General features: G+C 37.7%; 1 protein-coding gene across 1 annotated transcript in view; it reads left to right on the top strand.

Annotated features, from left to right (window-relative positions):
* Positions 1–4,959: 4,959 nt before the first annotated feature.
* LOC129282574 (YEATS domain-containing protein 2-like) overlaps positions 4,960–26,734 on the top strand; it is a 33,880-nt gene continuing 12,105 nt past the window's right edge. Inside the window, exons 1-13 of the mRNA XM_054918458.2 lie at positions 4,960–5,043; positions 9,210–9,340; positions 10,447–10,544; positions 11,332–11,427; positions 12,248–12,520; positions 13,223–13,341; positions 14,012–14,173; positions 17,622–17,733; positions 18,147–18,191; positions 18,996–19,374; positions 22,394–23,227; positions 24,058–25,785; positions 26,356–26,574. Coding sequence (XP_054774433.2) covers positions 9,223–9,340; positions 10,447–10,544; positions 11,332–11,427; positions 12,248–12,520; positions 13,223–13,341; positions 14,012–14,173; positions 17,622–17,733; positions 18,147–18,191; positions 18,996–19,374; positions 22,394–23,227; positions 24,058–25,785; positions 26,356–26,574 — 4,183 coding nt within the window. The 5' untranslated portion in view covers positions 4,960–5,043; positions 9,210–9,222. The remainder of the gene's footprint in view (positions 5,044–9,209; positions 9,341–10,446; positions 10,545–11,331; positions 11,428–12,247; positions 12,521–13,222; positions 13,342–14,011; positions 14,174–17,621; positions 17,734–18,146; positions 18,192–18,995; positions 19,375–22,393; positions 23,228–24,057; positions 25,786–26,355; positions 26,575–26,734) is intronic.

Genomic DNA, 26,734 nt, shown 5'->3' on the forward strand with positions numbered 1-26,734 from the left:
GCTGCTTAATGGGGCGATTATTTTTTTTACAAGTGTAATCAAAGTATTTGGTGCACAATCTCACATTTGCACATTTTTCATAGTTTTCATGAAATGTTAAGGAAAAAACAAAATTTTCACAACAGCTGATCGCGAATTTCCCCCCCCCCCTTCCCCCTTGCTGCGTAAGACAATTCCCTGAAGTCCACTTAAACATATCTCATTGTAACAGAAAATATATATCAATTTAAACATATAATCTTTCTAAAACATAAATAGAGAGAGCTTGAAAAACTTATTAAAGAAAGAAACAAGCAAAAAGTAACACAACTTATGCATGTTATGTGCGATTTCAAAATCTCGTGTATTAACCCTTTTATTGCGATGAGGCCAATACTTTTGTATATTAATAGAGATACAATTTTTTTTTACTATATGTATATATATATACACAGGGGCATCGGGGGGGGGGGGCAAAATCATGAATCAACTTTCCAAAGGCGCTCGATATCACACAAAACAAACAAACTCACACACACAAACACACACACACATATGCATATATATATATATATATATATGCCCCTATGTATATATATATATATATATATATATTTATATGACTCATGAGATAGAGACACATATCTCACCAACAAATTAATGCGAGCGCGAAGCGCGAGCTGAAATTTTTAAGTATACTGACCTGAAAACAGGAAAAAGGTGCCTGTTTAGGACTGTTTGTAGTAACTTATTAAGAGGATACATTTCTCACTACACAGATAATGCGAGTGCCGAGGGCGAGCTGAAATTTCTTTATATTCTGACCAGAAGGCTTGATATTCTATGCATTTTTGGTACCAATGATTAAGATGGGATTCTTAAAAAAATAATAGATGCGCGAAGCGCGAGCTCAAAATTTTGATATTTCGATCTGAAATAAAATGACAGTTTAATGGACGTTTGTAATAAAGAACAAGATTATATCCAACAAAAGATTATTGCAAATCGAAGCGGGAGTTCTTTTGACGTTTAGAACTGAAAACGGGACATTCTATTCACCTATCTAATCATGAAAAGTATGGGGTTTTGCTACAGAAATGATGCGAGCGCGAAGTGCGAGCTGAAAATCTTTATATTCCGATCTGAGAAGCGGACAATTTGAGCACGATTTTAAATAAAGAACGAGTTGTGTAGCTCAATCTCGCTTGCTGATTTCTGTGTATAATTACCATCTTATTTTATTTTTGCACAAAGTCATGCGGAATTATTGGGGGGGGCAAAACGATGTTTGCCCCCAATATTTTCATTGGTGGGGCGATCGCCCCCCCAGGATCGACGCCTCTGTATATACAATGATACTCCATCATGAATCATTCGGAATACATCACCAATCCAGGTTTATATATTATCATTCAATTTTCATGTACATGATGTATAGGCCTATATACAGAATTTGGTATATATTGTGATGCTTTTCACTAAATCCAATGCAATTTGTAATGATGAGTAATTTTTATCTAACTACTTTGATGAAACTGAATATGATGCTTATGACCTGAATTAAAAAAGAGATCCTTCAAGACAGAGCTTTGGAAATAATTCTCCAGTTTTACAGGTATCGTTATCTTTGTTTTTAACTTCTTCCTGAGTGATCAGATGAATAATATTTAACTTAATGGAAGATGAAAATAAATCAAATTTTGTGGCGTAAACATTTAAACGTTAAAACAAAGGTACTGACAAACTGTATTTATACATTGAAAATGATATTGAGTGGTTTCGGGTCTAACGGATATACGTCTGGTTGCGTAATTATACACTCCCGGTACTAGCAACGGGTTTTAGCGAAGCTTTGGACTAAAATATCGAATCAACTTCATAAAACACTATAGTAGCTGTCTTACACTAAATGCCATAGAGGTGGCACAATGTGGAATGTGTAAAGAAGGAAAGTGACTGATCTTTTTTTTATTAGGGCATTGGAAAATAAGATCAAAATTAAAGGATTTGCTCTACGCTTTTGTATGATTCTGGGATTTTTAAATAAATTAAAGATTTCATGACATCTGTGGGCAACTGCCCCGCCCCATGCAGTCCACTCTGTAAGGGCATGCGATAAGCTTTGTTATGACCATTCAACAATAAAATGTATAACCAGGTGCCGCTGATCATTCTTGACCGGCGCCAATCTAGATTTGGTTGGCAATAGGCTCTTCTTCATTATTCTACCGGCGCCTATTTATTGGAACCAGGGGACGCTGATTATTCTTGACCGGCGCCGATTTAGAACAAGTACTGCTGATTATTTTTACCGACGTCACGTAAGATTCAGGCAGCGGCAATTCACAATCGACTGGCGCCGATTTAGAACCAGGAGGCGCCGATTATTCTTGACTGGCGCCGATTTTTAACCAGGTGGTGCTGATTATTCTTGTCCGGCGCCGATTTAGATTTAGGTGGAGCTGATTATTCTTGATCGGCGCCGGTTAAGACTCAGGCAGCGCCGATTTATAACCAGATGGCGCTGATTATTCTTGACCAGCCCCGATTTAGATATAGGTGGCGCTGATTATCCTTGATCGGCGCCGGTTACGAACTCAGTCAGGATTTTTCTTTACCGGCGCCGATTTGACCAGATGGCGCCGATTATTCTTGCCCGGCGCCGATTTAGATTTAGGTGGAGCTGATTATTCTTGATCGGCGCCGGTTAAGACTCTGGCAGCGCTGATTTATAACCAGATGGCGCTGATTATTCTTGTCCGGCCCCGATTTAGATTTAGGTGGCGCTGATTATCCTTAATCGGAGCCGGTTAAGAACTCAGGCAGCGCCGATTTTTCTTTACCGGCGCCGATTTGACCAGATGGCGCCAATTATTCTTGCCCGGCGCCGATTTAGATTTAGGTGGAGCTGATTATTCTTGATCGGCGCCGGTTAAGACTCTGGCAGCGCCGATTTATAACCAGATGGCGCTGATTATTCTTGTCCGGCCCCGAGTTAGATTTAGGTGGCGCTGATTATCCTTAATCGGCGCCGGTTAAGAACTCAGGCAGCGTCGATTTTTCTTGACTGGCGCTGATTTATAACCAAATGGCGCTGGTTATTCTTGATTGGCGCCAGTTATATGCAGGCAGCGCACTGCTGATTATTTTTAACAGGCGAAGTTGTTGGGAAAAGGGTAGTTAAAAGAAAAAATAAGGAAGATGATTATGATTGCGCTTTGCTGGGGGATAGTCTTTCCTTTACTGTTGCTAATATAATATTAGTGTATTATTTTTTAAGCGGCGCCTTTTCTTTTCTTTCCTTTATTTTTATTTTTCAAGCAGTGCCTTTTCTTTTCTTTTTTTTTGAACGGCGCCTTCGGCGCCGCTCAAATATTAGGGGGGGGCGCGCCCCCTGCGCCACCCCCTGGATCCGCCACTGATGTTCGGGGTATATTTTGTTAATTTCCATCATAACTTTGAAAGTTTATGGATCTGGTTCATGAAACTTGGACATAAGAGTAATCAAGTATTATTCAACACCCTGACTGAGTTTCAGGTCACATGACCAAGGTGAAAAGTCATTCAGGGTCAATGAACTTAGATTATGTCGGGGATCATCGAAACAAAATCTGAACCAAGATTGAATTTTTAAATATCATAACTCTGAAAGTATATAGTTCATGAAACTAGGACATTAAGACTAATCAAGCATGGCATCAGTGAACACCCTGCGTGAGTTTCAGGTCACATGACCACGGTCAATTAACTTTGGCCGTGTTGGGGGTATTTGTTGAATTGCCATCATAACTTTTAAAGTTTATGGATCTGGTTCATGAAAGATGAGGTTGTATCACTAATCGTCTTGCATAAGTCTTTGGTCACATGATAAACATGATAAAGGTCAAATATTATTTAGGGTCAGTGAACATAGTATTTTATCGTCATATTATGAATGGTGATTTTGTGAATGATTATTCTATTGTCGTTTTCAAAGTCACCATTGCTGCTGTATTGAATTGCGTAATGCAGGCGAGGATATTTGGAGGGGATGCGTCCTCTAGCCCCCCCCCCCCCCTCTCCCATGCTTTCGTCACTTATGATTAACACTGACATAACATTTTGAGGAATTTTGGTATAAATTCAGGAGGATACGTGTCCCACTGACACTACGAGCACGGAGCGCGTTTCTTCTTCCTCTTATCCTTCTTCTTTTTTTTACTCCTTTCCTTTCTTTGTCCGGGGGTAGATGTCCGGGAGAAGATATCCGGGGGTAGATGTCAGGGAGAAGATGTCCGGGGTAGATGTCCGTGCTGGGTTAAATGTCCAGGGGTAGATGTCCGGGGGTAAATGTCCAGGCCGGTAGATGTCCGGGGGTAGACGTCCGGGCTGGGGTAATATGTCCAGGGGTAGATGTCCGGGGAGTAGATGTCCGGGGGTAGATGTCCGGCGGTAAATATCCAGGGGGTAGATGTTCGGGGGTAGATCAATGCCCAGGAGTAGATTTCCGGGGGTAGATGTATGGGGGTAGATGCATGTCCGGCAGATCGATGTCCAGGGGTAGATGCATGTCCGGGGGTAGATGTCCGGCGATGGATGCCGAGGGGTATTCGGCCAGGATATAACAATACACCAGTCGGTGGACTGTACTTTATCAGAAGAAGAAGAAGAAGAAGAAGAAGAAGGATATTTTAACTGGAGGGAGGATAAGGTTATTTTCGAGGATGAATTTGACCCATGGAGAATTATATCTCTATGATTTGACCCCTCAGGAGATGCCTTTATAAATGCCGATTTATTTCTAAAATGGGCCGGTCGAGGGACGTTTTTCTGGTCAGATATGGATTGTAAGATATATAACCTATCTACTGGTGGTAAACATTGGACCCCTGAATTTCATCCGTATTTTTAATGTTTTTTTTTTTTTATTGCCATGGCCCGCGAGACCTGTTGAGCGCATGACTATAGTTCATTGTCGCAAGAGGGAGACGTTGCACTAATGCTTATTATCAAGGGTCAGAAATGGCGACCCTTTCACGGTAATCCGCCACTGAAAGCCTCCTGAAATACCGTGTTTTCCAGGAAGTAAGTAGAGTTTCCTATGTTATTAATGCGCTATTCACATGTAATAATCATCTTTGTTTCACTTGAATGTAATATGATGCGTAAGAAATGTATGTTCTAAGTTAGAATGGAAAATTACTCTGATCATCATTTTTTTCGCGTGTTTTTAAATGGATGACTGGTTTGTGTGGTCCCATATATTGTAAATTATTGAAGTAGATCTCGTATGACAGACCAAAGACAAGTCGGACAAACGACAACTTTTCATCTTATAATTTTCCATAGATGATACTGCACTTTGTTATTTTTTGAAAGGTATTCTGCAGTTAAAGCTGATATATACTGTTTATTATTTTTATCATAGCCTAGACTAGAGGACTCGACTCCTATTCCTAACCCAGGGGCAGGGGAGCTCTGATATTTTTTATGTGATTTTATTTTTAACTCCCATGGCCTGGGCGCTAGCGGCTACCTCGGGCGAAGTTCGTGCAGGCTCCACTCCACTTCACTACCGCTACACTTCGGGACGGTGAACCATTTCGGATATTTCGAGTGACAAAGGTGTGATAAAATGATGGTTTAAAATTAAAGTCTTTATTGTAAAAATTACAGAAAAAAAATATAACGAGAAAGATAAATAGCTTAATATCTTATTATTACCTGATGTACTGGAAAAATGCAGCCAACTTTCCAGGACTAGCTATCGTCCAAGCTCAATCTTCTTCCACAAGTATAATATATGAGTGTCAGTGTCCAGTGTACATGGTGCATTTGCAATCATTTTTTTTCAAATCAAATCATTCCCAAGGCCGGGTGACTGTACCATTCTCTATTCCAGAACTTATCAAGCCTGGCTTGGAAGGAGTTTACAGATGGAGCAGAGACAACTTCATTTGGTAGCGAGTTCCAGTCATGCACTATCTTACTCTACACCCGTATTTCACTCCGTGTCCATCCTCCGGTTATCCTCAAAATTTGTGATTTTGGGCCAGTAATGTATCGAATTCCTCACACGTATTATTCACGGCCGATTTCAAAGTATGCGCATATCGAGTGGACCTTCCTAATATAATAGCAACACTGATGTGTGTTGCTGCCCTCTACGTTCGTTGCATACAATGTTTTGAAATCGGCCTTGAATAATATGTGTGAGGAATTTGATACTGGCCCAAAATCACCAATTTTGAGGATAACCGGAGGATGGACACGGAGTGAAATACGGCATTCCTGTCAACTGTCCCGATTAAATCTGAAAAATACGATTTTCGAAATTTTAGACCCCCCAAAATCGGAATGTCCCGTTTTTTCAATTTTTGAAGGAGAGATTTCGTCATAAGCCAAATCCACCCGAAATCGCGGTTATTTGGCGTATTTATCGCAAAGTTCCAGCGAGTTGGCGGGCTGAGAGGTATTTCTCGCCACCGCGATGCGTTTCTCTCGCACAACATTATGCCCTGAATGTGCAGGTATTGATGGGTTTCCCGCCAGCGCAGCCCCGATGGCTTATTTGTCCGTGTATACGGCTCGGAGACTGGTGTCCTTTCTTTCGTAAATGACACTATCATGGCGTTGATGTAGTTCATTAAGAAATGGTAACCAGTCTAGCGCCTATATCCAAGTGCAGCGAAGACGTGACTGTGAACCGTGATTACAGCTGGAACTCCTAAAACAGGTTCATCATTGTTACTTTCTTTTTATTGTGATGATTTATGTTTGGACCCTTACACGTATATTTTTTCGTATGTTGAGTCTTTGTAATGTGTTTTTCGTTCCGGCTCTGTCACTAAGTTAAATCACGCGCAGTCGTTGAAAGCACGCGTGGCCATCGCCAGTGCAAACGGCTCGATAGGCCTTGTGTTGGCCGCAACTCTGGGCGTCGTGATTCGTGATTTATGTTGAAGTGCTTGGCCAAGTCTACCATCATGGCATGGCATTGGCTATCCAGCGAACAGTCTGAAATGCGAAAACGTATTTCAACATGAAAATATATCCCTCTCACAGCGGATACAAAAGATTTTATAATCCTAAGCATGATATTTGGATTGAAGTGAGGTGCTCTTTCATTTGATCTATCTAGACTGTAGTTCATGACTGTAGTTTGAAGTTTGTTTGAGAAAGATGAAATGAATTAATGGTTCAAAAGTGGGGTCTGCGCCTGCGCTCGCAGTCCGGCCCCCAGATCAGTTGATTTTATATTTAAAAAAAAAAGAATTTTAGATCGTTCAACACCTTTTTTTTTAATTGAAGAGATTCATTTTTTGTCTTGAAGTTGAAAGGAATTATGGAGGGCCATTAGAGACATAAAATGACCCTACAGGTGTGTTTATATATGTATAGAGTAATTCTGGTATCATTTAAAGCCTCCAATGTCCTCCAGAATGCCATTTTCCTTTCGATCCGCCCCTTGAAAACCCCGTCAGAGACGCTGCCCCTGGACCCCCGTCCAAGGGTGTTCCTATTTCAAATCTTCAAATGTTGGCAGGTATGATAACTTGACTGCAGGAACAACTGTATTTTTCCAGTAGATGCGGTATAAAGGTATAAAGGTATAAAGGTATGATACGGGTGTAGAGTAAGATATTAAGCTATTTATCTTTCTCGTTATATTTTTTTTCTGTTATTTTTACAATAAACCATCATTTTATCCCACCTTTGTCACTCAGAATATCTGAAATGGTTCACCGTCCCAAAGTTCGGGTAGGTGGAGCGTAGTGTAGCGGTAGTGAAGTGGAGTGGAGCCTGCACGAACTTCGCCCGAGGTAGCCAGCGGCTAGATATAGATTGTGCTGTTGGGCATGTGCGCAAATAGTCATGCGTTAATTTGCTCCAAGTGTTCTTGCATATTTTGAGTGGTTCGTTTAGTTACGTTTAGCGGTATCTTCATATTTTCTGGCAGCCGAATTGATGGTCTATCAATATGACATGTTTCCACGGCTCCTCCGGGAGGCACAACACAGTCCCAGGGCAGTTAAAGCCTATTTTTGGCCACTAGCCTATAGTAATGAGTGTAAAGTGTGGGACCATTTCTTCTGTGTATTTTTTGGGCACACAAACACAATCTATTTTGCTATTTTTCAGAAGTTATAGGGAATCTCTGTAACTTTTAACTAATTTTTATTATGTTTTAGGACTTGAAGATCATTTTTATGTGTTTTTTATTGACAAATTAAGAGCTTTCTAAATTTGGTGGTCCTACCTATATTGTCACACATCACAGAGCCCACTCACACGTATTGCGAGGTCAGTATGCTATACTAACCTCGTACTACAAACTTGTTTACGCAAGGGATTGTAGAGTTGTCCGTTAACATCGCTTCATAACGGGAATAATGTCGCCATGCACCAGGGCTTGTTCTGGTGAAAAGCATTCCATTTTCAATTCTGAAAATATTTTTTTATATAAAAAAGAGCAAAATCGCTTACCTCGGCCTGGAAAGTGGCTTCGCATGTCTCTTCCACGGAAATAAAAGGAAGGTCGTTGGTGACGCTAATACAATTCACAACCTTAATTCAGCCAGTCAGTATTTTTTTAACTAGATTCTTGATTCATTGTAATTTGTATCCGCAATTCCCATGTCCGTGATTGTTTGATAAAATATAGATACCAATAAATGCAATAACTAAAAAAACATACTTTTTATATTGTTTTTGCTGATGATAATACTTTGTGGAAAACATTCAAAGCGATGACAAATTAAAAAAAAAAAAAAAATTCTATGTACCTGGCTTGAACGAAGCCCGCAGTGCTACCATTTGTTTGTCAATAAACATAAAAAGATTGGACAATTTGCCAACTTCGCGTAACGCTTTGCATCGATTACGTGTAAAATAGTTTTTGTGCCTAGTCTTTCCCTTGTAGTGTCTTTGATATAAAGATAAATGAATGTAAATGAAGATAACCTTCAAAGAATATATTGTTGATCTATAAAGTCTGGTCCCTGAAATTCCATTTGGTCTGGGAAGATAGGTTCAGCAAAGGAACAAAAACTTTTTTTCATACCCAGGCAGCCTCTCCAACTCTCACCAAGGTCTTATTTTCATGTATAACATGACTATATGTTCTTCCCATTGACTTTTTTGTATGCAGCTATCTATTTCAAATGGCAATTAAGTAAGTGGGAAGAATGGGCTGGACAATAACAATGTTGAATGTTGAATTTCATTTGAATGTGTGTTTTATTTGCCAGTTGATTGGATTCAATGATGGCGAGCAAACGTCGGCTTGAAATGACCCCTTCTAGATGTAACCAGGATCCAGATTATGAGATCATCACCATGCCAACCGCTGCTAAGAGACAGCGAGTTCAGGAAGAAGATGGTAAGATTGGTGTCTTCTCTTTCACTTTATTTCTTTTTCCACATGAAGGAAACAAATCGAAAGATTGCCCATTGACTGCATTGAACAGATAGCAAAGCTGCATGAATCTCACAACAGTGATTCGGAGACTGCTGATTGGTTCACCGCACAAATCACATAATTTTCACATGATCACCAAAAGCTGAATGCCAAGTATTGGACAAATGCATCAATAACAATATCTGGCTGCCTTTTCTACACACAACTTTGTCTTGTCTCATGATTAGATCACTCAAGTGTCAACCAAAAATTATCATGATTTGGCAAGTTCATGTATATTCATGTGACGCTCCAGAACCCCATGCTCAGTTGACATTGTACAGTACCCATTGCAATAGATTCTACACTTACGAACACAGTGTGACACTGATGCTATATCTTATATGATTTTGAACCGAAAAATGAAGTAATTGAAATATGCTATTACCTGTGTGATATCAGTGAGAAAATTAATCAGCCCAAAAAGAATCCCTCATAATTTATCAAAATGTACTATTAAAGTAAACTTCTATGTTGCTGGGTACAAAGAGGCTTTGCACTGTACATGCTTGCTATATTTTGATTTATAAATTGGCTTGTAATTGTGGCTGGATGACATCATGTAATGAGCAGAGTATGTACATGTATGTCAATCATTGCAGCATACATGTAGGTGCTCTTGTAGAGCTAGTCCTTCTATACAACGGCACCCCCACACATTAGATTTGCCTCTACTGATAATAAAGACATTGATATAGCACCAGTTTTCTATTCCCAAGTGCATTACCCTAGATTTAGCTCAGATGTTGCTCTCTTCATGTAGACAAGGAGAAAGAGAGCTTCATGTTTTAAAATTTAATGTGCATACAAGTGACCATAATACCAATTTGCAAACTACATGCAGGATGCCAGTTTTCAGGCAAAAGCCTGAATTCAGGCTCTGGCCATTTATTTTCAGGCCATAGTTTTAGCACTTTTGTGTACATAATATTGTATTCTAGGTGATTTTCAGGCCCTCTGATCAATTCCAACTGGTATCCCTATACATGTATTAATACACTACTGCTTGTTATGTTATATCTTTTCAGCTAAGGATCAGACGGTGCATCGAATGCAAGTCGTTATTAAGAAGCAATTTAATCTGGCTCTCATAGACAAGGAGAAAGAGATAGAGCTTGTAGATGAGGTCAGTGTCAGATCTAGCAGGATTAGACACATTATTTTGTGTCAAACAATATGGCCCACTGATACCTTCATTTGGTTTTATCGTTAACAGTTAGAAAATGCTTGATGATATGGACGTAGAGAGAATGGTTTTATCTCCCCCTATGTGCCACAACACTGGAAACATGATATGACTCCTCATAGAATGAGATCATCTTGTAATAATAATAATAACCAAATTTATATTGCGCACACACTCAAAGGAATGCTCAAGGCGCCTAACAATTCAATATAAATTCAACATAATAAACAGTAAATTTGAAAAATATATATATATATTAAATCATACATTTGATAAAAATTACACTCTAAATCATAAGAAGAGGGGGTTTATTATTTAGGGTACATGTATTAATGAACAGTATGAGACATAAGATAGGTTTTCAAGTTTGTTTGGAATGACTGAAGAGAAGATGAGATTTGAAGTATATGGGGAAGTGAAGGGAAATGCAAGGGAGCATTATAACATTGTGATTTTGATTATAATCAAATGATTGGTCAAGATGTAACACATGACCTGGAAAATTTGCTAATGACTGATACTAATGACTAGTTATATTGACCGGTCATGGTTTTGAGATGAGGATTGTTTATCATAACAAGTATCCATATATCTCTATAAAACATAATACCCATGATTTTGCTTGGGCATTAGAATAAGTCCAAATGCTCTTGATTATGCATCGAGTGTGTTAGAACTTACTAATGCCTTCAGTGATGTGCAATATTACATCTGATTATCATCACAGAGACTTCAGAAGGCTCGTATCCAACTTGACAAGCTCAGGGCATGCATTGTGGCAAGGTATTATGGGAAGGCTGGCCTATCATCTTCAGCGGGCGAGGTATGTTGATGATGATGTTAAATCACTTCTTTGATATGATAGGTTCTCTGATTCAATCATTCAAAAAATGAAATCAGTGTCATGTACATGTAAATGATGAAAAAGAATTCAAACAGAAGTTCTTGGTGATATAGGGCAGGTATTCAAATCAATATTGACTTATAGTCAGTCGATTAAGTAATCAAATTTATGACTTTAGGGTAATATTCAACTTAAGATTCAAGACTTGCCTTGAAGATGCTATATTCTAGAGTAATTTTATAAGTTTTTGTATAATGGTTGTGAGCTGTGTAGATTTTACTATAGCACTTTCTGTGCTACACATTTAGTGAACATAATTTTGTAATGAAACTGACTTGACAATGCTTGCCAGGAATATTTAAATTCAATTCAGATTACCTTATAAGGTTGAAATTCTAAGAATTGCATTGAATACAGCTTTCATATGTTGGTGTTGGATCATGTTATCTGTGGTGTTAGATCGGACGTCTAAATGCTCCTTTATTACCAGTAGTGATTTATAAAATCCGTAACCCTGTCTGTGCTGTGAATAACACATTGTGTTAGCGTCTGAGTGACAAGATACTGATCACCATTGGTCATTGATAGTGCTATAAATCGCGAGTGGTGGTATTGTCTTAAAATAACTTAAATAAGCTATTCTACTTGATTTTAGATTTCTGAATTGAAACTGAGGATTTATTGCATTCAACTTGAATATTCCTTTGCCAAGCAAAGTATGTATTAAAGTTTACCTAATGGATAATAATGGATATCAGCACATTACAAATAATCAAATTATTATTATTGTTATTTGTAGAAGAGTAAGCAGAAGTTGGACCTGAGTCATCCTGCTATTCAACGTGCCCTTGGTGCCCCTTTACAATCTTCCAGTCCACCTCCTATTATACCCTTGAATGAAGGAGATACCACTCTCTCACGACCTTCAAGTCACGAAGATCCTCCTCATCTACCTGTAGAGAGTGGAAGGTCAACACCTATTGGTGAGCTCTTGAGTCGCACAGATGCTTTTTTAGATTCTGATAGAGGAAGTCCACTCCTAGGCACCAAAGGTCCAAGGAACTTGGGAGAGGTAAGTTCATTCAATTAATATCACTTTATTTTCATTTCCACATAATCAACACAATAATCAACATACAAACAGAGAATAAACATAAAGAATACCCTAATTATTGTTTTATCATTGATGATTATACTAGTTAACAGTATGTCATATTGTCAAAGCAATATTCCATGTGGAAATTTAATTTAGGGACTTAGCAAAAGAGCAAAACTTATAAGCCTATACCTATAATGCAGGTGGAAGCTGCAGTTACTACCGTCTTTGCTTTTATGAGTCTGACGTTACACGACACATGAGCAGTACGTCTGATGTAGGGAGACTACTAACATTTAATAGCTGGGATGCAGCTACCACTAATGCACTTCATTGACGAATGTCTGGGGGTATTTTTCCGTATGGAAACCCTGCACCACCTCATAATCAATAAAAAGAAAAGCAAGATGAGAGGGTGTTCCGCAGCCACCATAGTCTCGCTAAATCAGATGGATGGCTTATTTTTAGTGCAAGAACAAAGATATAGCCTACAGTATAGACTGACTATGGTAAGCCTGTCTCGATCACATGTTAGGAGAAACTTGGAAATGTACTTGGATGTTATTGAAAAGTTTCATTGGTTATGGATGATCAAATGAAATTATGCTTAATCTTCTACCAATATTACCAATGTTTATGGCAAGCTTTTTAATGATTTTGTTTTGTTTGTTGCTATAGGATACGTTTGGAGTTGGACCTCCTCTTGACAATCTCAAACCTCCAGTGAGTCAGATAGATGCAGGTCAAAGTTCACGATTACATGTTAAGAAACGTATCATCGTAGGCAATGTATCAAAGTAAGTAATCTCTATCTTTAACACTGTAGATGTAATCCGCATAGAGATGTACTCCAGTCTGTATCAAAATGAAAGGAATCAAAATTTTGAAGGTTAACCAACTGTTCCTGTTTTGGCATATTGTTTTTTTTTGTGCTATGAATAAAGCCGTTCCTTTTTTCCTTGGTATGAAACTTGATGTGTAAATAGTTGGGTTAGTTGCTTTGACCATGGTCTCTTTAAAATCTTCCTGACGAAGGATATGTTAATTAATGACTGACTCGACAGCTTCCACTCTCATCACCCATTTTAATGCCAGATTTTTGGCAAGATGGTATTGTGATGTATTCCATATTACTTATTCATTCATGTGTAGTATCAAGAGATAATGTATTAGTGAATAGCTCATGAGTTGCTCTCAATAATTATAGTAAATGTAAATTTTGATATTTGTTTTTATTTGAATATTTATTGCTATCTAAATTTGGATTATCACTATCACATTTTAGATTGTCTTTCCTTGCTCCACTATCTAATATGAGTTTACAAAAACAATTTCAAATGACATTTAATAAGCTTCACCTGCTTACCTGGTTAATTTTAAATTTGGTGCTGTGGTTATGTAAGAAGTTACCCAACATCACCAGTTCAAAACCAAACTTGAAATCACATACTGTTTCTTTGATATCAGATATATACCCCCTGGTCATCGTGAAGACAGTGATCCTTCTACTCATAAATGGATGGTATATGTAAGGGGTCCTCCTGAAGAACCAAGGATCCATCACTTTGTTGAGAAGGTTTGGTTCTTTCTTCATCCAAGCTACAGACCAAATGATCTTCTAGAAGTCAAGTAAGTTCTAATTCACCCTTAGAATCATATAGAGTACCGAAGTGTTAGATCATCAAATATTTTCTTCGCTTTTTTTGCATTCAAGTTATATATATATGCATACATCCTACGTAAGGGTGAAGTCTATGAATGGGTTTATTCCGTCATAATACACATTTAGACGTTAAGTCGAAGGTAGAGGGCGTTAAGGCGCATTTCGAACATTGAAAAAGACAAAGAAATTCGCCTTAAATGCAGATGTAGAAAGATATATATAAAAATATGGTATATATATATATATATATATATATGTGTGTAAAGTTATACATGTACAACAGCTTTGGCAACTCTTTTATTTAAATATTGTAAAGAAATGGATGAAGAGAACAATGGTAGGCGTAGCTTAAATCAAGGTTCCCCAGAGCTATCTACCCTTTGGAAAAATTAGTGATGCCGAAAACATGTCTCTGCCGGGAATCGAACCCGGGCCCCCAGCTTTGAACGCCGGTGCCTAAACCACTAGACCACAGAGACGGGTTAGTGGCTAGGGCGACCCCGATCCGATTGACCGTCAGATAGACAGATTTTCGACACTTATATACCAATTATAATTTCCTTTGTCGGGTGAAGGTGGGTTTCGAACAATGACAAGCCGCCATGCTTCAGCTGGATCAAAGCTATTGCTTTGATACAGTACATGTATGGGAGAAAGTATACAAATGTGCAAAGTTATACATGTACAACAGCTTTGGCAATGGTATATATATATATATATATATATATATATATATATATATATATATATATATATATATATACACCATATTTATATATATATATATATATATATATACACCATATTTGTATAGCGCATGATTAAAAAAAAAACCTGTCTACATACCATCTTTTTTGGAAATATTTTCATGGTGCCCCAAGATATGGCCAAATGAATACATAATAGGCCCCATTGAAACTAATGTATTATTAGCCTGGTTCTAAACATTTAGAACAAGACCAATAATACATTGACTTTTAATGGGGCTTATTATGTATTAACATGTTTGTATATTGGGCTCCAGTTATTGATTCCCACCAAATTTGAAGTGTGGTCGTTTCTTATCATTATCTGTCCAGATATGGAATAAAAATGTTAAAATGCAACAACAAAATGTGACATCATTGCTTTGGTACACTATATACTATTGTGAAAAAAAAATGCATTTTTATTCTTCATTTTTCTGCAAGCTTTTAATTATATTAGAATAGAGAGGAATGAGAGAGAAAATTGTTTGCTTCTTGGTAAAAGTATTATTGTGGTATGAATATATTGAATAGCGAAATAGTGTGTTGTCATTCAATTGTGCAGACTACACTACTAGAATGATGCATTATGGGTTATAAACCATGTCAGATTTGAGTAGTTGAGGACTAGAGGTACATTGTTATACTCCCTTTACTTTGGAAAGCTTGTTTTGCTCTCTCTGTGAAGGCCCCTGTTTGAATCCACTATATTAACATGTACTTGTTACGATACTGCAACAAATAACAATGAAAATTTAGTTTTAAATTTGATTTCCTTTTCTTTATTATATGAAATATATCATACATTAAGCAAAACATAAATAATATTGATCTTACATCTCTCGAAGTGTCAGTTCTGGTTATAATCCAAATAAAATCCAAGTCGGTTGGCGAAGATTCTTTTAAATTAAAGTTCACAATGATGGCGATGATGAAATAGATGTTGAAGCACGATGAATAATAAGAGTCACTGTAACGAGTTGAAATGTCTGTGAAGACGATGTTGATGATGATTAACAATCAATTTCAGCAATCCATGGGTTGAAATGGGTTCATTAAACTCTCAAAGTAACTGCAAACAGTTCATCGATGGCGTGCAAATAATTCCACAGAAGATAAATGTTGTATTCCAGTTGGAAATAAACTATGCTCTGACATAAAGTCTGGCGTGAAACTCTGAGTTCTGATCTGATATGATGATGTCCTTGAAGAAACTGCCAGCTTATATACAAATTATTCCATATTCTGGAAGCTTCTAGTATTGTCAACAAAAAGAACATTCTGCCAATTTCTAGAGCAGTCTAATTTTAGAACATTCTTGAATGACCTCGGTGAAATTAACAATGTAAAAAAAATAGCTAATCCTATTTCCTTTTCACTACCATTAGGAATCTCTTTTGTGTTGCATTCTCTGTTCAGAAATAACAAAATTCCTCAGCCTTTCAATAAGTGTAGGCATACCTTACAAAGCTTTAAATACTAATACATTCTGGAATATTCTTAATCATTATATGCTACATGTATGAATATCCTTAAAGAGGAAATAACTAAATAAATGAATGTAATTGCTCTTACAATTCTTCTTATATATATAACATACTACATGCCAGATATATAACAGTCAATCAAGATTTGAATCAGAGTCATATTATATCTTGACCCCAATCAATTATACTGTGCAGAAAGACCTCGGTATTATAATAATTCTGTGGGCTATTTCATATAGCAAATTTTAAATTATTAACTGTATCAGACATCTGAGCAGGGCAACTTTAATACATTATTGCATGCGATGACTTTGATCAAGTGGTCGGACAGTAAGTTTCCAATCGTTTATCCATGAACCCAATTTATTGCCCCCTCAGGATCGAAAGTCAATGAGAAAATGCGTGGACATGTAGCGGGCAATATAAAGGCAGAGCTAACATCAGCGTATTCTACGCGTCATATTGAACCGCGCATTGTTATACGTCATTATGTTGATCAAGTTGAGACAATGCTGGCCTACTGCGTCCCCATGCCACGATCGCATCACTTCAATTACGTCACAATGGTAAAGTTCAGAGGCCCAGTCTGCTCAACATGACAAAAAAGATTCCCATTCTTAAACTGTAAAATATTTAAATTTTCATGATTTTTGCTCGATATATCTGATTTGGATAATAATAGAAATATTGACTGGCTTTTCCTTCGGGGGACATAAAATATATTGCCCTTTAAAGAACCATATTCTAACGACTCGGGCCAGTATGATTTTATTGCGGGCAATATATTTGATGTTCCCCTCAGGCCAGTCAATATTGTATGATTATTAGCCCTCAGAAATTGGATAGCCTTTTTTTAGATATGCACTGGCAATGACTCTTCCACTACTTGAGTAAATATTAGATGATATGATTGATGATGTCATTGATGATCTCAATTATGATGTTATTGATGATGTCAGTGATGATGCCATTGATGTTGTCATTGATGATGCCATTGATTATGTCTGTGATTATTTTATTGATGATGTTATTGATGTCATTGTTGATGTCATTGATGATGTTATTGATGTCATCGTTGATGTCATTGATGATGTTATTGATGTCATCGTTGATGTCATTGATGATGTTATTGATGTCATTGATGATGTGATTTAAGATGTTCTGTTCATTGTCCACTGTAGAGAACCACCATTTCATCTGACGAGGAGAGGATGGGGGGAATTCCCCATCCGTGTTCAGCTTCACTTTAAAGACCCACGCAATAAGAAGGTTGACATCATTCATCATCTTAAGGTTTGTATAAACATAACATGTAAAGAGGGGGGGGGGTTGAAAGCAAGGAAGAAAGAGATGGAGAGGGGAGAGATTGAGAGAGGAAAAGGGAGAACACAAAATTATTAGAGTTAGAGAAAATTTAATAAGAGAGAGAAGGGGGAGAAATAATGTACCTTTGAAACTATCATCAAAATAAAATCAACCAAGCAGCTTTCTTTTTATAAAGGGCTGTAGTATCAGTGATCTTGTTTTAACTTCCATTTTCATAGATCAAGTACACAAGGAGAAATAAGTACATATTTTGTTGCTCCAGAACCTATACAACAACTCAGCTATAGCCATGATAAATCATTCTAAATGCTCTACGGAGGCCTTTATAGTTACACTGTGCTACATTAAAAGATAACGTAATCATTTATTTTTATTCACAGTTGGACAGGACATACACAGGATTACAGACTCTTGGTGCTGAAACGGTAAGAAAGAAAAATATTTTTCAAACAATAAATTGATTTTACAAATTTTCTGTAGATCCATAATACTTGTCCTATTAGTGTTAATGTCACATTTATATTTGTTACAATCACATGATGGATTAGTCTACAATTTTCAGTAGCATCATATTAGGCATCATAGGTGGCTTTGGGCTCTATAAACATTATTTTATGATTTCTTGTGTTTGGCATCAAAGACTAACTTTGATGTTTGTGTTGATGAATTCCATTTGTTCGCTTTGGGGAAATTCCTTCTTTAGGGGAGGGGCATCATTATTACTTTAAAAAAAAACATGAAGGAACTTGACTTTTCAAATTTGTTTTCTCCTTTTAGGGTACATTGTTAAACAATGAGTACAACAGACCTGTTGCTTAAGTGGCTAAATTGTAGGCATAGATAACTTGATTATGGCATTGTTATTTTTGAAACCTTCATTCCTAGATCTATATGTATCCATCTCAACCTTACAAACATTAGAATTTCAATCAATTCATTCATTTTAGCTTACAGTAGTTCTCATCTTTCAAACAGATGGTTTGGGTTTAAAACCAAAAACATGTTGTTTTTTTTTTCCTTTAGCAAGATATTTTTGGTTGTTGTGGTGCACTCCACCAAGATGAGTTATATTGCATCCCAGCAGGATTAATTCTTTGAAAGCATTGAGTACTTGAAATGGCTGATCAAGCTAAAGGCTGGGTAATGATATTAATAATAATGCGCCTCGTGATAGATTATTTCTGATTATTCTTGATAGATTAATATATTTAACACTTGAATTATTCTAGATCGTTGATGTTGAGCTGGATCGCTACCTCTTCAATGAATCGGGTGATCCCTTATCTCGACCTTCAACTCCAACAGTTACCAAGGTTAACTACAAGGAAGGATTAAAACCAGACCTTTCAAGAGTTCCCACTCCGATTCGCAGCTCTCTTTTACTTTCCAATGATGATGCTAGGAGGCAGAACCTAACAAGCCCAAGTCCATTACTCCTTGAAACATTGGCTAAAACTCCTGATTCTACTCCTGATGGATCTCGGCCTGCCTCTAGGAACTCAAGCCTATCAAGTCCTCTTGTCAAGACATTAGCTGGAGAGGATAGCAGTCGAGCCACACCCATTTCCATAGACTCTAACTTTGACAAACTCAGGGAAGAAAATTCAGGTAAAATCTAGGAACAAATATTTGATGTTGTAAAGCAGTCACTAAATTTAGCATTTTTTTCTCACCTTTGTAAGAAAGATCCTGGAGAGGGATTATCCAAAATTGTGTTTGGATTATGATTGTGAGAAAATTGATTTGAGCAGGTGATTGAGTAGGCTTTAACAGTATAGAATAATATACAAATAACACACAGTACTGAGTGTGTTTAGTAGAAATGTAATACATGTGAGGTTTCTCTAGATTGATGCCGCACAGTAAGAACAGTGAAGTGAGTTCGCAGTGCCTGAAGAAAGTGAGCTTACATTGCATTTATTTTAATACGCCACAGAGCAAGTGCATTATTTGTATTTTGATATAGCATCAGAGAAAAACAGGTCTTTAAAAGGTCTTTCTGTATTTTTTTGTCTACCCTTTTACAAAGACATGTTCAGGCTGGCCTACTGGAGTGTGCTGTGTCAATTTTAGTGCATAGAAAAAGTGAACTGTCATGTGATATGATTTGACCAATCATGATACTTTAAATGTACATATTTTCTAAAGGATATTGTTTATGTGATTGTAACAATGAATCTTTGACGCTACTCGATATGGACGGCTGTTTAATCTCGATAAGTAATTCACCCGTTCACTGAAAAGAAATACATGCAATTTATATTTCAGCTTAAGAACAATTTCTGGCAGCTGAAAGTTTTAATAACTTTCTAGTTTAATATACCCGATCACTGTAATCTGACATCAAAAAAATGAACCCCAACATCATGTTAGACATCTGGAAATTAGCCAAATCTGGCTAAAGGACACATCTCATTCTCCACTTTTCTCACTGGCAAAATCAATTAAAGATTGCCCTAAATTTTGCTTTAAGTGTGGCACATGACCTTTACCCCCATTTTAAACCCATAAACACACAAAGACTATCCTTAGATCTGAAACCAATGTGACTTACGTTACTACTGTCAAGGAGTCGCAAAGATATCACTACCACTCTGATATCAGACGTGCTATACATCTATTTTAGCTATGGAAGTAAACCAATATAAAGGCCACCGCACATGTTACGACCCGACTGGCTTGCAACTGAGTGAGGGGAGATGTGACGTCACAGCTCTTGTCAGCTTGCGAGTCGCAGATCGGGCAGAGACAATTCGCAGGAAAATTGTAAGGATTTGACATGTTGAATCCTTACAAATGGATCGCAAGCTGAATCCATCTTCCAGCTAATCAGACAACAGAATACCAACGCTACATGATATGCAACGCGCATACACGGTAGTAAGTGTCATTTTCTCAGTTGCTATGGCAAAACACAAAAAGCGCATGCGTGAGTCGCATATAGCATGGTAGTTGGATCGCAAGATGTGCGATGCCGAGGCTTGACTTCCTTGCGATTCATCTCCCTTCACTCAGTCGCAGACCAGTCGTAGACCAGTCAGGTTGTGAGGTGTGCGGTGGCCTTAAACCCCTTGGTACATTAGCCTTCACATTACATTGAAAAATTGGTCTGGATTGATCAGGGCACTGTCTTACAAAGTGTTACGACTGATCCAATCAACCACAACTATGGAAAGCCAGCAACGTCAACATCTAAAATACATGTTTGTTCAAAATATTTTCTAGATATGATGTATATTCACACATTCATATTTTTCTTGAAAATTCACTGTGTTTCTCTTTGTTTTCAAAGGACATCGTGCAAATTTCCGAAAGAAAAAATTATGACGTATCAATCATAAATAAAGACGAGGCCCTGGGGTCCATTTTATGGCAACTACCATGGTAACATGGCTCAGCAGTTAATCACAATCAAGGTTTCCATGGTACATGTACTTATGATAATTGCATAGTTACAATAATTGTAAGTCTTTAGAAAAGGACCTCTGGATTGTCGACACTGCCTGTTATAAAAATGTTATGAACTCCTAACTCGTCTGGGTCATGCTGGACATTTATTAGAATACAAAGATGGGCTTAAAGGGGAATCCAACCCAAATAAAAGCTTGCTTTAATAAGGAAAAGAAAAATCAGACAAGTTGATAGCTGAAAGTTTGAACAATATTGGACAAACAACAAGAAATGTTATGAATTTTTAAAAGTTGTAAATATTGGTAATCACTATACCCATGGAGACTTCAAATTGGCCGCATATGGGATGTCATAGTGATGTAAGGCAAGGACTACTCTTCCATGTACTCCAATACATATGGCTAAAATGTCATTTTTCCCAAAGGTTTTATTTCAAATTATATTTGTCTTTCATGTGGACATAAAACAATATACTACCTGGGTTTTATTTAGATTACTGCCCCAGGGGAATGGGTACTTAGGAGAAAAACACAAATCCCTGATAATAAAGTACATGGCCTATGGAAAGTTGTCCTTGCCCCTTGTCATAATTTACTTACTCAGTAGCCAATTTAAAATCTACATAGTATTAGTGATCTCAATTTTAAAGCAGCTATAACTTTCTTATTGCTTGTCTGATTTCTTTCAAACTTTCACCATTCTGTTTAATTTATTTTTCTCCTTCCCAGCACAACATTTTATGGCCAAAGCTGGATTCCCCTGTAACCATGTTGGAGATTTTCAGTGTGGTTATTTATTAGCTTGGATTTCATGATTACACAGAGTTTTTTGTTAACCAGATCAAGATTTACCATGATATGTTCACAATTAACCTTGATTTTTGATAGTGCTAGTGAATCATTATTTGCTCCAACTACAGATACTTATCTTTAATGTCCTTATTTTTCCTTGTTTGATAGAATTAGCTACAAATACAAAACACTCATAAATGCACAAAATAACTCTGCATTTTATTTTTTGTGTATTTTTTAAGAATTAAGAATTTTGCTGTCAATTTTTGCTGTATACATGTGGCATATGGTAATTTGGGCATGATAACATAAAGTTTAACACTTGATCACAAGGCTCATTCTTACATTCTTGTACAGATCAGTTATATCATCAACTACTTTCTGCTCCTGGTTAATCCCTGCAGTTTCTTACGTTTTATTCACAGATATGACATCATCATCTGCATTATCACTAGGGAAGCTGTCATCCAAGGTCAAAGCTCAATCTGGACCTGCTCTACTCAAACCAATCCGTACCATGCCACCACTAGGTCCTATCTCATCCAAACCCATTGAGACAATTAAATCAACCCAAGTCAGTCCAATTACTTCTGAGTCTATACCCTTGGTATCTTCCTCTCTAATATCAGGGAATGGAGTAGGCAAGGATACCCAGGTCTCACCTACGCAAACTGGAGCGATTAATGTCGGTGACATTGCCAGAGCTTCACCTGGAAGTAAACAGATTCGGATCAGAGATGGGCAGATCATACAGGATATGCCATCAGGAATCGTCCCTCCTTCGCAAACAAGGACAGATAATAAGAAAGTTGTGACTTTGAACCAGCCAGTGCTAGGTTCAAAAACTAATGGGAAAGTGATATCATCTGCTGGCCCCAGTACAGTAGCCCTTCAAAGGATCCCAGGAACAAGTCTTTCAGGACGGCCACAAACCATTGTCAGTTCCTCTAATCAGTCAATACAGAATACTGTTAGTGTAGCAAAGCAACCTGTCATAGCATCTCCAGTGGTTGGTAAAGGACAGACTGGAGTGACCTTAGTACAGCAGACACCGTCATCGGTCAGGGTTCAACAGGGCCAGCAGCCTGGTATCATGCCAGTCATGTCTAATCCACCAGCTGGTACACAGTATTATGTCACTGCTAAATCAACAGATAAGAACCTTCAAGGGAAAGTCATCTTGATTCCTCAACAAGTGTTCTCTGGTCAATCAGGAAAAGGGAATCGAGGATCCAATCAAGGTCAATCAACCAAGCAAGGTCAGTATTATCAAATAATGTCATTTAGGGCATTAGTAATAATTACATGCACCACAGTTTTAACACTGTTTCAAAGGTAACAAGTATAATTCTAAATGCCCAAGAAAAATGCCCACTTGGTACAAATGATCCTTTTGTAATACCACATGTGGGTTCATGAGGATGATGATGGGGTCAAAGGTCATCAAGGGCCAAAAGGTCAAATGATATGAGGTCATGTCCATCCTTTTTTTTCAAGTTTTGTTCAACTTGCTCTAATTTCTTTATATCTGCATCAATTGTATTGGGTACAAATGATTTTTTGGGGTTTTACCAAGTGTGTTCTTGAGGATGATAAGGTCAAAGGTCATACTAGGGGGCAAAAGATCATATTGCATATTTCATTGATCGCAAAATCAGGCAAGACTCGTTGTCCGTGAACTACCATTTTACAATACTAAAATAACATATTGCTTGGGGTAGCTGCTTTATGTCATTAGATTGAAATTAGAAAAATCATGTGCGAAGTGCTGAAACCGGGGTTATGATAAGCTGCACTTAAAAACTTTGTATCAAGCGGTATAAAACTGTATTATATTATCATTTACAAAGGAACTTCATTCCCATTCTACAAGAATCTTTATTCAGTCATTTTTTATAACTCTTTAATTCATTCTAGGTAAAATGAGATTAATGAGATATTGAGTGTTAATTTGTTATGTCTTATTTCATTTCGGGTTCAGGATCGTTCCTTTCATTCAGTCATTTTTTATAACTCTTTAATTCATTCTAGGTAAAATGAGATTAATGAGATATTGAGTGTTAATTTGTTATGTCTTATTTCATTTCAGGTTCAGGATCGTTCCTTTCACCAAGCAATGTTCTTATCCTTCCTCAAGGTTCCATCGTTCCACCACTTCCACCAGGAAGTATTGTTCAAATCCAACCTGTTCCTAATCCATCTTCCCGTCCATCTCCTCCACTTCCTCAACCTAACACCACCAACCAGCCAATGACTCGTATCGCCCTCACCCAGAAATCGGGTGCATCTACCATCATTTCCCCCAAACCAGCCACACAACGAGTTGGGTCAGGTGGAGGTGTCATCCAGATACAACGTTCCGCTGGTCAGACGTTAGCCAAGCTTGTACCTGCAGCTCTTGGAACCTCTACAAGCCAACAGGTATCTTCCAGTATTTCACTTATCCCTGAAATGAAAGGACAACTTGCCAGAACTCCTGCAGGCGGTGTTGTCCTGGTGCAACGCACACCTGCATCAAAGAGCACCAATATCCAAGCAATTTCAGGTATTCAAAATGTCATGTCTGGTCCTATCTCTCAGAAGATTGCCCTTAATCCTATTCCAATGGCTGGTTTGTCGCAACAGAAAGTTTCTTTGCCTATCAAGGGGGGTGCATCAGTGCTTCTCTCACAAGCTTCAAAAGCAGTGTCCTCAAAAACAGTTGTGCTTCAATCACAGCCACCATCATCAATGACAAACTCTACTAAAACAATACAAGTAAGAACAGGACAACCAACTGTCAAAACAATTACCAAGTTTGTACCACCTCTTGATGATGTTAAAGGTCATATATCAAAAGTGTCAGATAAATTATTGACAGGAAACACGATAAGAGAGGTTGGTGGAGATGGTTTATTAAAGGATGATACTCCATGCGGTACCTCTATCCCCAACAACGCTTCAAATGGCAGTAGACTGTCAAATAATTCCTTGAACTCTGTAAGTGCGAAAAGGTCAGTTCTGATTGAAGCTGACAAAGCCATCAATGATGATAGTATTGTAGAAGCTACCTCAAGTAAATCTGCATTGTCAACTGAGGGAGAAGTGCAAAGTCTTGAATCTATGCAAGTAAACGCATCTGAAATTTGCAGCGATGTTGAAGTTACTAACAATGTAATCATTCAATCTGATATTAGTGCTCCAAAAGATAATACTTTACATGGTTCATCAAACGTCTGTACCATAGCAATCAAGGAGGAACCAAATGAAGAGACCATGGAAGTAGATGTTGAACAAACTTCAGGAAACTTGAATGGCCACTGCAACAAAACCAAAAGTATCTTTGTCAAGCAGAATCCACAGGTTATGACCAGAACTAATAACATAGGAGAGGAAGTGAAGAAGACTAATGGAACTGTTGTTTGTGACCTTGCTCAAAACAACAAACTATCCGTCTCAACTCCAAAAACAAACATTACCAGCAACTGTATGATCAAGGTTGTAAACACAAAGCTTCAGAAGCCATCTTGTTTAGCCATTGATGCATCAAAGACTGGGAACAAAGTACGGGTAATTAGGATCAAACAGGAGCCTGGGACGGATCCAGTGTTAGCTACACTTGCATCGGCACCTATCTTAACAGTAGATGAAAGCAAGGAAGGTATGATTGTCAGGAAGGAAGATGAAGGAGGTGGATGGGAGAGTAAGGAACTAAGATTATGGAAGAGAATTCTTGAAGAACACTTTGAAGAACAGACTAACCTTTATGGAGTGACATCTGTTGAGCAGTTAGTCAAGTATGTGGCTGAACAGGCTCCTCTTATAGATCCTACAAGAGGTATGTATGAATGGAAAACTTAATACATATGGTGTTCAGTGTTAGTGCTGGTATTGGAAACACATTTTGGACATTTGTCTTCCCTATAAACAAGAATTGACATAACACCAGTATCCAAAGGTCTGTCAGCACTAAACTTGAAATCACCCCTGACTTTAAAGACTTTCTCTTAAAATGATTGCTCACTTAATGTGTGGCTTTGTAGACTAGCTCTTCTGATTCCTAGATTACTCCTCTTTCAGTAGCCTATGTTATCAAAATTGCCTACCAAATCTATTATGGTAATTTTTAAATGTGGTCTTTTATTCATCATTTTGTGTGTGTGTGTGTCTTTTTTTTGGGGGGGTCACTACTTTGCCGATGGACTTGAGTCCCTAATGTATCCGGCCTTCCATATAAAATGTATTAGGACTTGCACCAGTCAGTATTACTGCTCTTGAGATATTGTTAATCACTATACCTATAAGATATTGTGTTTGCTCTGTGGTCTTAATTTGAATAGATTCATATGGAGTCACATACTTTAACTATTCATGTTTTTTTGTTTTTTTACTGTATCCTATCTTACAGTCCAAAATGAGTTGCCATTTTGTGCTACATCATTGGAGCACTATCACTCATGGACGCTAGCTAAGCGTCGCTCTATGGAATGGCAGAGGGCAGTATACATACATGCTAAGGTTAGCCGTCTTAAATCTCTCATTGAATGTCTGCATTCACTACCAACGTGGAGCAAGAAGAAGATTGTTTTATGGTGTAGACATCATGGATTCACTCCCCCAGAACCAGGTAACACAAACATACATTTTGATTGGCTCAAAAAAGATTATCATTAATTTCAGCCTGTGTTATTGATATCAATTTTACTAAGACAGGGTTGATATTATAGCAGGCTGAAAGGACCAGGGGCGGTATTCTGAACATTGTCTTTTCTCCATATTTTATCTTT

Source organism: Lytechinus pictus, unplaced genomic scaffold, assembly GCF_037042905.1.
Source record: "Lytechinus pictus isolate F3 Inbred unplaced genomic scaffold, Lp3.0 scaffold_20, whole genome shotgun sequence".
In the NCBI taxonomy this organism is placed as follows: Eukaryota; Metazoa; Echinodermata; class Echinoidea; order Temnopleuroida; family Toxopneustidae; genus Lytechinus; species Lytechinus pictus.